This window comes from Tamandua tetradactyla, chromosome 11 (genome assembly GCF_023851605.1).
Source record: "Tamandua tetradactyla isolate mTamTet1 chromosome 11, mTamTet1.pri, whole genome shotgun sequence".
Lineage (NCBI taxonomy): Eukaryota > Metazoa > Chordata > Mammalia > Pilosa > Myrmecophagidae > Tamandua > Tamandua tetradactyla.
Window position 1 is genome coordinate 13839310 of NC_135337.1, and position 15978 is coordinate 13855287.

Sequence of the window (15978 nt, forward strand, 5' to 3'; positions counted from 1 at the left end):
CTACTGTTATCCCCATGTCTCCACCCCTAAAAGACTCCCCCAGAGGAACAACTTCCTATAATCTGTAGTAAAAAATGTGTAAGAGACATCAACCGACCTAATATAATTAAAGTAATGAGCTAAACAAGTTTCTGCTTATCTGCTTACATAAAGTAAAAAAATGAAATGAGCTGTGTATGTTTCTTGCTATAAATTACCTTCATCCTGTGCACTTTTTGGTACATCTCAGAATATAAGAAGAGTTTAGGTCGAGATGACCCACCCAGGAGGCTGTGAAAACTGGCTGGAACAATTAGAACTGTGAAATGGAGAACTAGTTTAAAACAGTAAGCCCTAAGCAGCAAGCTTAGAGACATTAGCCCTATTAAACAAAAAAACAAAAATCATTAAAGCTACAAAATAACAAGTGCAAAACATGCCGAATCTGGGTTTCCAGGGAGTGACACTCCCTTCCACCAACAGGTTCCAACTCACATCCACAAGGTTTAACACTTCTTTCTGGTTCTGTTAGATTTCCTTTCTCATGTGCACGATCCTCAGAAATGACAGTGGAAAACAAACTGAATCACTAAAATTTACCCTGTGGACCAATTACTGGAGATAAGAGCCAAAACTCTGAGATGATTAGACATGTAGTGTTTACTTGATGACTTCCTACTTCTAAAAACCTTCAAAGCACTAAATTGTATATTTCAGAATCTAAACTTCCTAGCAGCTTTTATTCTTTTGGTGAGCAGACAAAAGACATAACTCATTGCATCACAGGGGTCAACCATAGCTAACTTGTCCACAGGTAATTCAGGGATAAATTCCCTTTGTTGTATCTAAATGGGTAATTCAATTTATGCATAGGCAAACTTATAGATATGCTTGCTTTTTATGATAATTTTAGACCTACACTTAAAAAAAAAGAAGTTCCAGGCTTTATAAATTCAACGGTTGATCCTTTCGTAGATACATAAGTAGAAGGAATGATGAGGTCTTCCCTTCAAATGTTGGGTTATCTAAAGTGATTTACTCAGAAGTTACCATATTCCATGGAAAAGTCTATCAATCTCAATTGCAAACCCTGTTTTAATTTAGAAAACATGAAAACACTCATTTTATTCATGGATTTTATGACCTGTCCAAACATTACTAAGAATATCAGCAACCTCTCTCACCCATTAGAATTTCTCATGTTCTTAAACAGAATTCCAAGGGACAGCTAACAAGTACTATGATATAAGGAAAATTAAGAGTTGGCTAGGAAAACAATCAATTAAAAATTGCCACAACTCAGACTTAAAAGAAAAAGTTTGTGTCTTGGATAACGTGACAAAAATTCCATCTAATATCATAAACAGTTCTTCTACTACGAAGCTTTACTAATATATGAATTAATATACTAGATTTCTGTCTTTACCCAAACTGCAAATATATTAAACAATTATTCACTACTTTCTTTCCCCTAGAGGTGGCATTTAAAACTGTATGAATAATAGCATTAAGCACAGAGCAATTTAGAAAATATAAAAAGGCTTTAGGAAAATAGCAACAATTGATTCATTCTCCATACACCAATGGATCATTTGAAGTTTCCACTTGGGAATAATGGTGGACAGAAAATGTTTCCTTGTCTAAGTCACTGCTTTCTAGTCTCATCACAGACAGATAATTTTCCAAATTTTAAATAAGCCCAGATTCTCTTGGCAAAACTCCTGAGCTACCAGCACACAGCACAGCCATTTCATCTGTTCCCTTTTTGCAATGAGGGCCATGTCTTTCTCTTATGTTCCCAGATGGATATATGAAAGATAAATTTTCAAAGCTAAACAATTCCTTGGCATTGCATAATTCCTGTTTCATACTCAGATGCCCCCCCACCCTCTCTAATTTACCAAAACCAAATCAAACAGGGAAAAAAAGTCAAGTCTTGAATATTATCTCCTTCCAAGAGGTCTGAACACAGCCACGTCCTTCCCTAACGAGCCTCAGTTTGAAAAGACCCTGATGAGGGGCTGAAGGACAAAACAGATGACCGGTCTTTAAGCAGGAGGTGTGGAATCTTATCACCGAGAGGTGTAATTTATCTGGACATTATAGTGCTCTGCCAAGGACTGATTTATACACAGAACAAAGGAAGTTGGCTTTCTGGAGTTCCATGAAGCATAAACAATGTGCGTGAATGTGAGAAGTTTTCCCCGAATGTGCCAAGGGCGAATGCTGTGGTGTCATCCTCGGGACTTTGATGATTTTAGCTGAACTCTCCTACACTGGGCCCAGGCCCCTGACAGGTTCTTCACCTGCAGCCCCTTGGCTGGCAGTTGTTGAGGTGGATGCTTTGGAATTCATTTTATAAACAGGACATAAAAGGCCATTACAATGCAGGCGATTGCCACAGCAGCATGCAGCCTAGTTCCAATCACAGCAGCTGGTAAGCAAAAGTAAAAAGAGAAAATAAATCACACTCCACCCTTCATAAAGGTCCTCTTCTTCAAGGTGTATTTTGAAATCTCTAGTCACAGATGTTGAGACCCATCAAGGGTTCTTAAGGAACCGGAAACGTATTTCAATTCTACCTTAAGGTCTAGATTCTAGGTGAATATACTGTTTGATTATACCTTGCTCTATTTTGAAAAATGTTTAGGCAGGCATAATTCCTAATGAAAATACCTAAAATGAAAAGTAAAAAAGCATCCATGTTAACTAAGTCAAAACTTAATGAACTCTAATTTATTCTTTCCAGAAAATCAGAAAAACTTTTCAGTGGGAAAATATTCCTTCAACACATTCCAGCCCAGACTAAATTGTTCAATTCATATACTTTTATTACATGGAGAATACTACAGTTACCTGAAAACTAAAATAAGCAATTTTTTTTTTTTTTTAACATGGGCAGGTACCAGGAATCGAACCCAGGTCCTCTGGCATAGCAGGTGAGCATTCTTGCCTGCTGAGCCACCGTGGCCCACCCTGTTGTTTTAAATAACAGCAAATTTTAACATTTACCTCTTTCCTCAACTTTAGAAAATAGTTATTTTAGTTTTATAAACTCTCAAATCCAATCTCAAGAATTTTCTCTAAAAGCTGAGCTAACTACAATCCCAGCCCCTTTTTAATACCAGCCTTTCCATCCCTCGTGTTGTAGTACCTCAATGTCTAGAGGTGCAAACTTCCTCTCCCTGTCCAGTTATGAGCTTACCTTTGTAAAACACACCCCAAACACCCTTCTTCTCTGATAGCAGCCAGGTTTTGAGACGAGGTACTTTCTTGAAGTAAGCACAGGTGCAAACAAATAGCAAACCAAACACCAGAATCCCATCCAAAGAGTACACTGTTACAGAAAGAAGAAAAGAAAATCCTTGGTGCTGATCCAGTCTGAGAGAGGTGATGATATAAAAGAATATGATATAAAATCAAGATTATAACCTCAATTAACAATGGTCAACCCTTGACAAGAGGGAGCCAAAGGCCTGGGACTAAGAATGCTACCTTATTATTCCCTTACAAGCAAATATCTATTGCTTGTAGACAATTCTCTTAACACCAATTTACTACCCTCCTCCCTTCCTCTTTCAAGAACTACAAATCCTGGGAAGTAACATCAGTTTCTGTGGAATCATCCTCCCAGGAGTGGCAAGTGTTGGCAATACGTTCAGACAGGCATACAAACGTTTACTGGCTGGACAGAGAGAATTACATGTTCTTATTACAAATCACTCATGTGATAAAAAGATATTTAGCCAATTCTGTCAGATCTGCATCTGATGGTGAAAGAATACATTAAGGAAAAAGTAGAATTTAGCGGAAATTGCAAGAGTTAGAATCCATAAAATGACAACAATATTCCTATACTTATATTTTGTGCATGATGTTCTACTTACAAACCAATTTTCTGTCAGAATAACAGATTCTTGTAAAAAATATCTGAAGATTCAAAATGTAGAAAGATTTGAACTCTTAGTTCTATCTCCTCCATAATTAAACTGAGCTATTTCTTGTACATGTATGCTCAGTGAATCACCTACTTGCAAAAAAAAAAAAGAAAAGATATCCGACCATAAAAGAGAGGGGTATACTAATTATTATTCAACAATTACTCTGTCAGATGCTCTCATTTCCTAGCGCACAGTATTTCTTTTTCTGGCAATGTCTCTTCTCTTACTGTGCCTAATATCTTCAGACCTTTGCCCGGGAAGCAGCAACAAGGTATTTTATATAACCGGCATCTGCCAGCTCCGGGTCACTGTATCTCTTTCTCTACCTTCAGTAAAACCACCTCACAGCTAAATGTCACATAAGGGTCTAGTAAATTAATGCATATACTAAATTGTTTATGACATACAGCACCTTTATGCAGTATTCTTTTCTCCCTAAGTTTTTGCAGGCAATGCCAAAATTCAAAAGGAGGTCTAATCTGAGCTTTTAATGCTAGGCCTAAGAAGATACTTTCCTTTGCCCCTCAAATCATACTGCCTAAGAAGCCTTCTCCTTTTCCTGTGAGAGTGAACTAAATTAATGGCCATAAATGCCCTGGTTCCTGCTCCTCCTTGGAATTTGGAGATCATGTCTATAAAGAGTTTGAAGCTGCCTAGAAAATTAGGTCAGATAAACAGGGTGGCAACGCAAATCATTTAGAACAGGGAGTGTCTAAAATCCAACCCTTGCCACACTGAACTGATGGGATCATCCAGCCAAAACTTAAGAATCAAACAAGGAGAACTCTTTTTAGGGTCTACGTTCATCCTCCCAAAGGTGTGGGGCTTGAGATCCTCTGACTTCTCGGTCCTCCAACGATCTGACTGCCCGAACGTATGAGAACGCAAGGGGCCAGGGGAAGAGTCCTCTCTTTTCCCCGGGGTAAGAGCAGTTCTACCAGGGCTGACCTTCCCAAGACGCTTCTCAGAGAACAGGAGAAGAGAAAGCACAGGGCAGGGGCCGAGAACCTAGGGTGTGGGACCGAAAGATTCTAAGGGTCCCAGAAGAGACGGGATGGAGGAACCAGTGTACGGGTATCAGGGACTGGAGTTAGGGACGCCAAGAGGCCAAGGGGGTTGGGCTGCGAGGGGGCGGGAAACCGGCCACGTCAGTCCCAGCCTCGCCCGCCACGTTTCCCCGACTCCCTCACTCCCACTCTCCGCGCTGGGCACCGGCTCTGACCGTTCGTCATGGCTGGTGGGCCCGGGCCTGGCTAGGGGATCCCAGGTCAGCAGCGGTGGCGGCGAAGGCCAGGGAACCCCGCTCCCGCTTGACACTTCCCGATTCGGGTCGCGGCGACAGGCAGGAGCCGAGGACGCAGGCGCAAGGGCCGAGAAGAGAGCGCCGAACGCAATCAGGTGTGGCTAGCCGAGTGCCGAGTTAGGGGCCCTGAGTGGGTGGAGCCTTGCTGCTCCGGTAAGGATAAGACAGGCACAGCCCCGGAGGCGTCCAACGAGGTCCTAGGTCTCTGAAGTGTGTCCTTGTGGGGTTAGTGCTGGAAGGTGCCCCGACAAGTTCGCATCGGTGTGTTTGAGAAAGCAAAGATTTGCAGTTTTTCACTTTATGTTGTGTTGTGGCGGCTGCTGTGTGTGTTAGTGTGTGTGTGTGTGTGTCTGTTAGCAGCAGCCCACGTGCATCGGAAAGGTCTTTGTCCCTGGTATCCACCTAAGAGAACCCCGACATCAGGGGGCAAGAGGCGGCCCTGCGGCCTGTGGGACTTCTCTTGCTGGAGTCTCTTCCTTACTCTTGTGAAAATCCTCTGCGTCTAAACTTTCTAATAAGATAAGGACCTTGAGAACAAAAATAAGTCGCTTACATCAAATTCTAAAGCTCCGTGTTGTCGAGAAACATTCAGATACTTGCCAATTCGTTTGTATGTATTTTTCTCTTCCTTTAAACCGTCAGGAGAGTTCTATTATCTCTTATATTTAGTTCGTGTTAGGAACACTTGAACCAGAAATCAGCAACATCTGGACAGTGTTCCTTTCACAACTTGAAAGACGTGTCAGTCTCATGGTGGGATAGGGCTACATATTTCATTTTGTGAAATGGAATTCTTCATTGCATACATTCCGCTTACTTTATTAGGGTGCAAGCGAAAGGACTTGCAACTCAAGTAAAGTTACTGGTCCGCCAGCCATGGTTGTCTAAGACCAAAAACAGACTGAGGTTTTGGGTACGGACTGCCTATATCACACTCATAATAATTATGGTCTCCTGAACTCAGGACTAGAAAACTGCTCCAAACCATGACTTTTACCAACAACTAACTGCCTGCTGAATAAATGGCTATTCAAGGCGGTCTGGCTGCATTTTCCACTGCTTTCCTACGTGGATTTAAGCATCAACTGAAGACTATTCCATATTATTCAGATTGCTTTCTCACTTTTGCTCATGCCATTCACTCTTTTGAAAATAATTTTATCTCTTAGTGGTTAATAGCCGGAGACCTCTCCATTTTTGGTCCTGCTCTGAAAGATAACTCTTCTCCTATGTTGTTCTCAGAGTTTAAGAATGAAGAAATCACAGTTGAAGAGCTGGGAAGAGCAATTAATTGGTTAATTATTATTTCAAATGAACAATGATTGTTCACAATATCTTATTCTGATTAAAGTAGTTTATTTTTTACTCTAATCAGAACTTACTCTTTTCTCTTCTTTTTTCCGTATGTCTTATCTTCATACTTCTTCCCATTCTTAAATTGTTTTCCTGTCTTCATTCTTCCTTATTTTTTCTTTTTCAGGTTTTAGAAAATATATTTACCATTTTTATTAAATGAAAGAAGTTTCCCCAGGTTTTTATTTCAGAATTACATGTATCAATTATTTATATTTAAAAAAATTGGATTCTATTTTCTCTTCTGAAAAGTTGGGTTAATAATGATACCTTCTGTCTAGGGTCACTGAAGGATTAAGTGATTTATTATTTATGACAATACCTGGCATGAAGTAAGTGCTTCGTAAATGTTAGCTATTATGATTGTTGTTATTGTTCCTTCATTAAAAAATATTTATCGGTGTCTACTATATGCTGAGCATTGTGCTAGATTTTGTAGAAATAGAAGCAAGAGATGAATGGGTCCCTGTCCTAAGGGAACAGGATGTATTGGAGAACATAGATAAATAAAAATATTTTTATAATGCGTGGACATAGTACTAGATGTTTGTGCTGGTTTGAAATGATGTATGGACCCTAGAAAAGCCTTGTTTTAATCAAAATCCCATTTTGTAAAGGCAGAATGATCCCTCTTCAATATTGTATGTTTGAACTGTGATCATTTCATTTTCCTGGAGATGTGATTTAATCAAGAGTGGTTCTTAAGCTGGATTAGGTGATGACATGTCTTTACCCATTTGGGTGGGTCTTGATAAGTTTCTGGAGTCCTATAAAAGAGGAAACATTTTGGAGAATTAAGGAGATTCAGAGAGAGCAGAGTTTGCTGCAGCACCATGAAGCAGAGTCCATCAGCCAGTGCTTTGGAGATGAAGAAGGAAACTGCCTCCTGGGGAGCTTCATGAAACAGAAATTCAGAAGAAGCTAGCAGATGATGCCGTGTTTGCCATGTGCCCTTCCAGATGAGAGAGGAACCCTGACCGTGTTCACTATGTGCCTTTCCAGATGAGAGAGAAACTCTGACTGTGTTCACCATGTGCCCTTCCACTTGAGAGAGAAACCCTGAACTTCATCGGCCTTCTTGAACCAAGGCATCTTTCCCTGGATGCCTTAGATTGGACATTTCTATAGGCTTGTTTGCATTGGGACATTTTCTCGGCCTTAGTTAGTAAATTAGTAACTTATTAAATTCCCCTTTTAAAAAACCATTCTGTTTCTGGTATATTGCATTCCGGCAGCTAGCAAACTAGAACAATGTTTAAAAGCATTATCTCTAATCTTCACAACTATTTTGCAGAATTAAAAATATATACTTTTATGGAGAAATCTTCACACACATACAGTTCATACATAGTACACAGTCCGTGGCTCATAACATCCTCACATAGTTGTCATTCATCACCATGTTCATTTCTAGAACATCTGCATCACTCCAGAAAAAGAAATAAAAAGAAAAAAGAAAATACTCATACATCCCAACTGCTAGTGTTTCAATCTACCCAACTTTTTACTCTTTATCCCCCCCATTATTTATTTATTTATTTATTATCCTTATTTTTTTACTCATCTGTCCATATCCTAGATAAAAGGAGCATCAGACACAAGGTTTTCACAATCACATGGTTACACTGTAAAAGCTATAGCATTATATAATCATCTGCAAGAATCAAGGCTACTGGAACACAGCTCAACAGTTTCAGGTACTTCCCTTGAGCCATTCCTATACACCATAAACTAAAAAGAATTATCTATATAATGCATAAGAATAAGCTCTTGACTCCGTTTGAAATCTCTCAGCCACTGAAACTTTATTATGTCTCATTTTTCTCTTCCTCCTTTCGGTCAAGAAGGCTTTCTCAATCCTTTGTTGCCAGGTCCCAGTGAATCCTGGGAGTTCTGCTCCACATTGCCAGGAATATTTATACCCCTGGGAGTCATGTCCCATGTAAGGGGAAGGGCAGTGAGTTCACCTGCTGAGTTGGAGTAAAGAAAGAGATCATATCTCAGCAACAAAAGAGGTTCTCTGGGGATGAGTCTTAGGCATAATCATAAGTAGGCTTAGCTTCTCCTTTGCAGGAATAAGCTTCAAAGGGGCGAGCCCCAAGATTGAGGGCTTACCCTATTGAATTGGTTATCCCCATGGCTTGTGAGAATATCAGGAATTCCCCAGATGGGAAAGTTGAATGTTTCCTCTTTTCTTCCCAGTCCCCCCAAGTGGATTTTGCAGATACTTTTTTATTTTCTGTCCAAATTGCTCTGGGATGTATTAGGGTATCACACTAACCTGTATAAACCAGCAGATTCTCATGCTATATTCAAGTCCATGTAATTATGGTATTCAAATAAACTGATCATACAAGTTAAATTAGATTATGTATGACACAAAATATAAAATTTGCACCAAATAAACATCCCTTCCTTTGGTTTCACACAGCAGTTGAAATTTTTAAAAAGGACCATATCATCCTTTACCCTGTATTCTGATTTACCTTAATCCCATCCAAATCAGCTTCATTCATATCTCTAGTTGAAGTCTGATCACTTTTTCACCTTCTTTTTAAGAGTTTGCAGAATATTTTTAAAATAAGAAATCTGAGGCTTAAATAGGCCACAGGGTGAGATCATGCGGATAATTAGGAATCAAACTCAGGTCTGTCTGCCTTCAAAGCTCTCTTGCCCTGTTATCACACTACCGTAACTTAGGATGGTTTTGACTGATATATATCTTTGATGATTTTGTCTCAAGCAACAATGTTTCTGTCACTGTAGAAAGCACCTTAGTCTCACTGCCACCATTCCCTCCAGTTGCAGGCCCAACTGGCTGGGTACTCTCAATTCTCAGACAGTCCTTCCTCAGTTCTTTTCAGCCTACATTTGCCAACGGAGTTGTTGCCAAACGTCAATAAAGAACAGTGGCCTGTTTGTTAGTGTTTTTGTGGTCATTGTGGTGAATGCTAATCAGTCATGGAGATCATGACTGTAGCATTCTGGTTTAACCAAAGAGTAACTTCAGTTCTGAAGGCACCGCTTACAACAATAGCCTCATTTGAATTACAACATATTTGAAAAGGGATGTCAGACAGGCATTAGTTCATGCTGCAAATATTTGTTCCAGGATTTCTAAGCCCAGGGAATGTGCTTGCCTTTGGGACCTCAAAGACGAATGAGAAATAGGCTTTGTCCTTAAAAAGTTTACGATTTAGTTGAAAAGTAAGATATATGCATAAATAACCAAAAAAATACAATAGTAAATTAGAGGTGCCAAAGGAAAATAAAAACTAAGTGCTGTGGGAATATAAAAGAGAAACTGCTTTCAGCTGGAGAGCTCAGGGAAGGCTTTATAGGGGAGCAGACATTTAAAATACTTTTGTAGTATTTAATAGGCAGAAAGGAAAGGCATTTTCAGGGGAAGGAATAGAGAGATCAAAGGCATAGAGATGGACAGAGTACAAGATAAGTTTGGGGGACAGCATACTCTTGACTACCTTCTTCACCAGCTAACTCCTGGGCATCACTCATGTCTCAGCTCAAACTTTGCTTGCTTAGGGAAGGCTCCTCTGACCCTATGGGGTCCTGGTTCCCCATCATAAGCTTCCAAAGCACACAAAATTTGTCTAATGCATGTCTCTCTGCTACACTATAAGATTCATGGCCAGGGACCATGTATTTGCATTGTTTGTGTTTTTATCCACAGTCCCATGGCAAATGCCAAAGATTCTGCAGGTACTCGATAAATATTTGTTGCATGAATTATTGAACATAGTCTTCTGGAACTGTAATATATTGTTCATGAAGGATAGCAGTACAGGTAATGTTGCAGGGCAGGTTTTTAAATTAAAACTTTAAAACAGTTGACATTTCTGCAAGGTTTACTACATGTCTACTATTACAAAGCATCTTATGGGTACGAACACATCTAAGTCTCATAATGGCCTTACAGGTTAACTGTTCTTATCCCAATTTTACAGATAAGGAAATGGATGTGCCGAGAGGTCAAGTAAGCTGTTTCAAGATAGCATAGTTGGTAAGTAATAGAGCTGGGATTTCAAACCCAACCCATCTGATCCCAGAGTCTGCATGTTTAACCAAGGAGGATGAACATTATTGGTAAACAAGCACATGGTTATGACTGCATAAGATTATTGAGGAAATTCTGAAAACCATTCAAAAACTATGACACTACCTTAGCAAGCCCAAAACAGAAAGTAGCATTCCTGAAGTCTACAACCTGGCCATCTCCTCTGTCTTTTTCCACCAATTCCACAGCCTCACGCTTTGCTCCCCACTCCTTCATCTCAGTGGCACCATTACTTGCTCTCAGGAATCAGCCAGCACTTCGGAGATGAACTCTGCAAAGAACTGCACCCCCAGACCCAGCTTTAGTCCTCTCTTCTTACTTGACTAGACCATCATCTGACTTGACTGTTACAAGTCCGGCCAGTGGCAGAATCAAGGCCCCCAGTGGATGGAGGGATGTAGTGGTGGTAAGGAATGGGGGAGGTACTGCCCAGATTCTGCCTGGATTTGGGGTCTGGTAGGTGCCACCTGCCTGCTTGACCCCATCCCATCACTAATACATGTCTTGACCCCAGATTCCTGCCTTCCTCATTTCTGGTATTTCTGCTCCTGCCATTTCTTCCAAATTATTTTCATACAACTGAGCTCTACTTCTCAATTCCATCAACTACCCCTGTTTACCTTTCTGCTGACTCTGTTCTTTTGTGAACAAACTCCCTTTTGTCCTAAACCTTTTCTTTAAAAGCTCCATCCAATTTTTGCTATAATAAAAACCTGGCTTTCCTTGACAGTTAGCTCAGGGTCTGCTCCCAAGTTCACACCCTCATTCATTCAGTACTCATTTTTTCAAAATCCACTTCCTTAATCCTACTGCCCTCTTTAGGTTACTTTCCTCCCTTTGTTCTTCTGCCCTCCACTCTTCTTTTTTTCTTTAATTTCCTATTGTATTTTTAAAAACAAAACCAAGCTGCCGCAGTCAGTAGGACCAAGCTGATTTTCTCTATTTCAGAATTCCATTAAAAAACTTAACTTGAAATACAAATCTCATTTTAATCAAATGTTTTGATCCTCCCCCAATGACTTTTCTAAAAAAGAGTTTATTGTGGTAATATATGTGTGTGTGTGTGTGTGTGTGTGTGTGTATAAACATCTGCCATTTTAATCATTTTTAAGTGTACAATTCAGTGGTATTAATTAATCATGATATTGTACAAACATCACTACCATTCATTACCAAAACTTTTTCAACAACCGAAAGAAAAACTTTGTACCCATTAAGCAATAATTCCATTCTCCCCTCTCCCTAGCCCCTGGAAACTAATGATTTACTTTCTTATACTCACTCTTTCACCTCTTGTAATTTGGTTTCCATCTTCATCATTGCCCTCAAACTTTTTTCTCCATTATTCTCCTACCTCCTAATTGTCAAATTCAAGGATCTTTTTTTTTAATCCTCCAATCTCTTGATCCTGGTGGAATGGAGCACTCCTGGCCACCTGCTTCTTTTTGAAACTTTTTCTTTTTTGGCTTCCAAACCATATTTTCTTCCTCCTTCTCCTTCTTTCATTTTTTCTTACCTCTTGGGCCATTCTGTCTGTCTTTTCTTTTTGTCTCCCTGATGTACATGCTTCTATGCGTTTGCCCTTTGCCTCCCTTCTTTCTCATCATTGTCCCCATATAGTCTTTCAACCATCATCTTTATGTTGATGTCTCCCATATGATTTTCTCTGCTCATGATTCCCCATGGATTTCCAGGTCTGCACTTCCATGAGTTTATTGGGCATATCTGGACTCTCAGACTCAGATTAAACTTATTCCTTTCCTTTCCCAATTGCTTTCCCCTTTTACTTTCCTACTTATGTTAATGGCATACCATCCACCTGGATATAAACCTCTCATGCATATGTCTCAGAATCATTGAATCAGAAAGACCTATTAAGTCAACCTCCTTAAGTTTCTCTTGAATCATTTCCTTCTTCTTTTCTCCATTGCCTTAATTCAGGTTCTCATCATCTTTCATCTTATCTGGCCTTTCTGCTAAAGTGATCTTTTTTTTTTTTTTCTTAAAGATAGGTTTATGTGACTCCTCTGCTTGAAAATCACCCAGGAGTTCTCTGCAGTTTGAAATTCAGTCTCTGAAGAGAACATTCCAGGCCTTTCACAATATTACCCCAGGCTCACTTCCTGCATCGCTGCCCAACAAACTGGGCAACTCACCCTGAATATCTTGTCAAAACACACCATGACTCTTCCTGCTCTGTGCTTTATTCCTGCTCTGCTCATCACACTGCAGGGGTCCCCGATTCCCCCTCCCCGGCTTTATATTTTGGATCTTGGGTTCAGAAGGTTGAATTATTTGCATTCCACATGACATACTATTATAATTGGCCCTTCCAAAGCCCTTGTTCTTTATTTATTCTTTTGTTCCTATTTCCATTCCTCCTACTCCTACCACTCTAATGTGTTTAATATTTATGCTTTTTGTTTTATGCTCCTGTAAAATATGTATTGCTTTGCATGCATGTATTTTTAATCTACATAAATGATATTGTATTATAGGTCTCAGTTTATAATTTTTCCACTTAGTTCTAAAAAAAGCTCTATTCAGGTGGTCTGTTGCTTCTGATTACTGCATAGTACTCCTTTATGTACATCCAGCACGTTTTACCTATCCACTCTCCTGACGATGGACACCATGAATGTTTTACACCCCACCTTCTGGACGAGGCCAATATTTCATCATTGTCTAACACAGTGGTTCTCAATCTTATCAGACTCAAAAATCTTCCTTAAATAACAAATATATTATAATGGCTCCTTTATTATGTTGAAATTCACAGACAACATAACCTATTGTAGTAGACAGCCTCTAAAATAGTCCTCAGTGACCCCATTTTCCTGGTGTTCTTAAGAGATCTTCTCTCCTTGAGTGTGGGCTGGACTGGTTGACTTTCTTCCAGTGAACAGAATAGAGAGAAGTGATGGGATGTCAATTTCAAGATTAGGTTACAAAAAAGATTGTGGCTGTGTCATGGATGTTCTCCAAGACTCTCACTTATCTTCCCTGAGGGAAGCCAGCCGCCATGTTGTGAGCTGCCCTACGGAGAGGACTCCACGGCAAGGAACTGAGGCAGGCCTACTCCTACAGTTAGTGAGAACTGAGAGCCTATAGCCACTAGGAACTGAATCCTGCTGACAACAATATGAATGATTTTGGACGTGAATCTTCCTCCTTCGACCCTTAAATGGGACTGCAGCCCCAGTCAATGCTCTGAATGCAACATGAGAGACCTTGAGCCAGAGGCAACCAACTAAACCACACTCAGATTCCTAACCCGCAGAAATGATGTGATGCTAATTGTTTTAAGCTATTAGGTTTGGGGATAATTTGTTACACAGCAATAAATAATATACCTGCATACCCACATCATTTAAAAATAATACATCATTTCCTAAGTATAATATAAAGGTAAAATTAAGACAGTAAATTGTAATAAAATGCTTAGGCACAAGTACACTAGGGTTTGCAATGAAGTTTTCAAATGCTTGCACTGTTATGTTGTATCAACTTGAATGAAAGAGTTATAAATGCAGACTGATTCAGGTGAGTATTGTGTTGTTTTTATTTATTTTTTTTGTTTTTTATTCAGGTGAGTATTGGCTACTCAAATTATTACAAGTTGTGATGGTTAGGTTCATGAGTCAACTTGGCCAGGTAATGGAGCCCAGTTGTTTGGTCTAACAAGCACTGGCCTGTTACTGTGAGGGCATTTTGTGGACTTAAATCATCAATAAGTGGATTACATTATGGCTGATCATATCTACAGTCAACTGAAGAGATTGTGATACTAGACAAAAGCAGTGGGTTCTCTGCCTAGTGCACTCAAGCGACCAATTCATGAGATACCAGGGTTTCAAAGAGAGAAAAAGTTTATTGCTAGGTTTGAAGTCTAGGAGATCAGATGGCCTATCAGCCTGAAAATCTGTCTCCCTGGACTGCAGTAAGTCTGATAGTTTTATAGTATCAAAAGATGGGCAGGTTTTAGGATAATGAGCACAATGGCTCTAGATAATGAGGTTAGAGATAATCTAATCACTGAGCATGTGCAGGTTGACTTCATGCTTAGTCACAGAATGTATGTAAGAAAACGGAAGCCTTAATATGATGATGGGGCTGGTTTTTAGTAGTATAATGAAGTATAGGTCACTTATAGGTAAAAGTTTAAACTACTGTGCACGTCTAGTAAGTTGTTTTTAATTAGATCTAGCCTCGTTTACAGTTTTGGAGTTGTTCAGTGGTAGAATGCTCACCAGTTTTTTGTGGGAGAACCAGGTTTGATTCCTGGCCCATGCACAAGAAAAGAAAGGAAAAGAAAGAAGATCCTTTTGGAATTGGGGTGAGTTAGTTCTGGGCTGACTCCAAGCCCTTAATTAATAAACATTATGGACTATCTTTAGTGATTTAGTGAGGATCAGTAACAAGTTTTTTACAATCAATCATAAGGGTACAAAATAAAGGCTATATAATTATATAATCATTATCAAAGATCAAGACAATTAGATTATAGTTCAGCAATCTCAGGTATTTCCTTACAGTTATTCTAACACACTAGAAAGTAAAAATAAATATCTATATAATAATTCAGTAACCATAATCATTTCTTAAATCCTAAATTCTTGGTTACAACTGGCTTTAGCAATGAGAGACGACTCATCCAATGAGTTGAAGGCTTTAAAAGGATAAGTGATGATTTCAGCAGTCAGAGGAGAGAATTTTCATCTCCACTTCAGCCAGCCAGCTTCTCCTGGGGAATTCATTGAAAATCTTCAATGGAGTTCCTGGCATGCAGCCTGCCCTATAGAATATGGACTCATGCATTCCTACAGTTCCATGAGACACTTTTATAAAATTTTATAAGATTTGCAGATATCTCCTGTCAGTTCTGTTTCCATAGAGAATCTATAACCAAGAAATTAGGATTTTAAGGGATGATTTTGATTACAGAATCATTATATAGATATTCTTTTTTGCTTTCTGGCATATTGGAGTAGCCAGAAGGAAACTCCTGAAATCTCTAAATTGCAGTCTAGCTGCCTTGATCTCTGATAATGGTTGTATAGCCCTTATCTTCCGCCCCTGTGATTGTTAAAACCTTGTGACTAACCTTCATTTGTACCCAGTTTTCCAACTTTAGAGTTTTGTAATCACTAAAGATATCCCCTAAGGTTTATTAATGAAGGGTCCTGGGTCAGCCCAGAACTAACCCACTCCAAATATAAAGTTATTTTGATGACCAAGACCGGATCTAATCAAAGCGGGCCTGCTGGACATGCACCCTAGCTTAGTCTTTAACCTGTAAATCACCTATTCCTCATTCCATCGCTTTC

The 15978-nt window shown here is 39.4% G+C and overlaps 2 protein-coding genes across 2 annotated transcripts; one reads left to right on the forward strand and one right to left on the reverse strand.

Moving 5' to 3' along the window:
• Positions 1-2041: 2041 nt before the first annotated feature.
• TMEM167B (transmembrane protein 167B) lies at positions 2042-5312 on the reverse strand. The gene is made up of 3 exons (XM_077120026.1): positions 5143-5312; positions 3185-3316; positions 2042-2413 (listed from the first exon to the last, which is right to left on the reverse strand). Exons 1-3 carry the CDS (start codon positions 5150-5152, stop codon positions 2331-2333), a joined length of 225 nt encoding a protein of 74 aa, XP_076976141.1. The 5' UTR covers positions 5153-5312; the 3' UTR covers positions 2042-2330.
• Positions 4973-6545, forward strand: LOC143649918 (uncharacterized). The gene is made up of 2 exons (XM_077120025.1): positions 4973-5318; positions 6049-6545. Exons 1-2 carry the CDS (start codon positions 4975-4977, stop codon positions 6179-6181), a joined length of 477 nt encoding a protein of 158 aa, XP_076976140.1. The 5' UTR covers positions 4973-4974; the 3' UTR covers positions 6182-6545.
• Positions 6546-15978: the final 9433 nt, after the last annotated feature.

What these genes read in the sequence shown, in the direction of transcription:
- LOC143649918 (XM_077120025.1), top strand. Translation starts at nt 4,975, where the DNA reads ATGGAGGAACCAGTGTACGGGTATCAGGGACTGGAGTTAGGGACGCCA. An exon ending in AGAGCGCCGAACGCAATCAG is followed by an intron (nt 5,319 to 6,048) that starts GTGTGGCTAGCC and finishes TTACTTTATTAG; the next exon opens with GGTGCAAGCGAAAGGACTTG.
- TMEM167B (XM_077120026.1), bottom strand. An exon ending in TTGGGGTGTGTTTTACAAAG is followed by an intron (nt 2,414 to 3,184) that starts GTAAGCTCATAA and finishes TTTGCTTACCAG; the next exon opens with CTGCTGTGATTGGAACTAGG.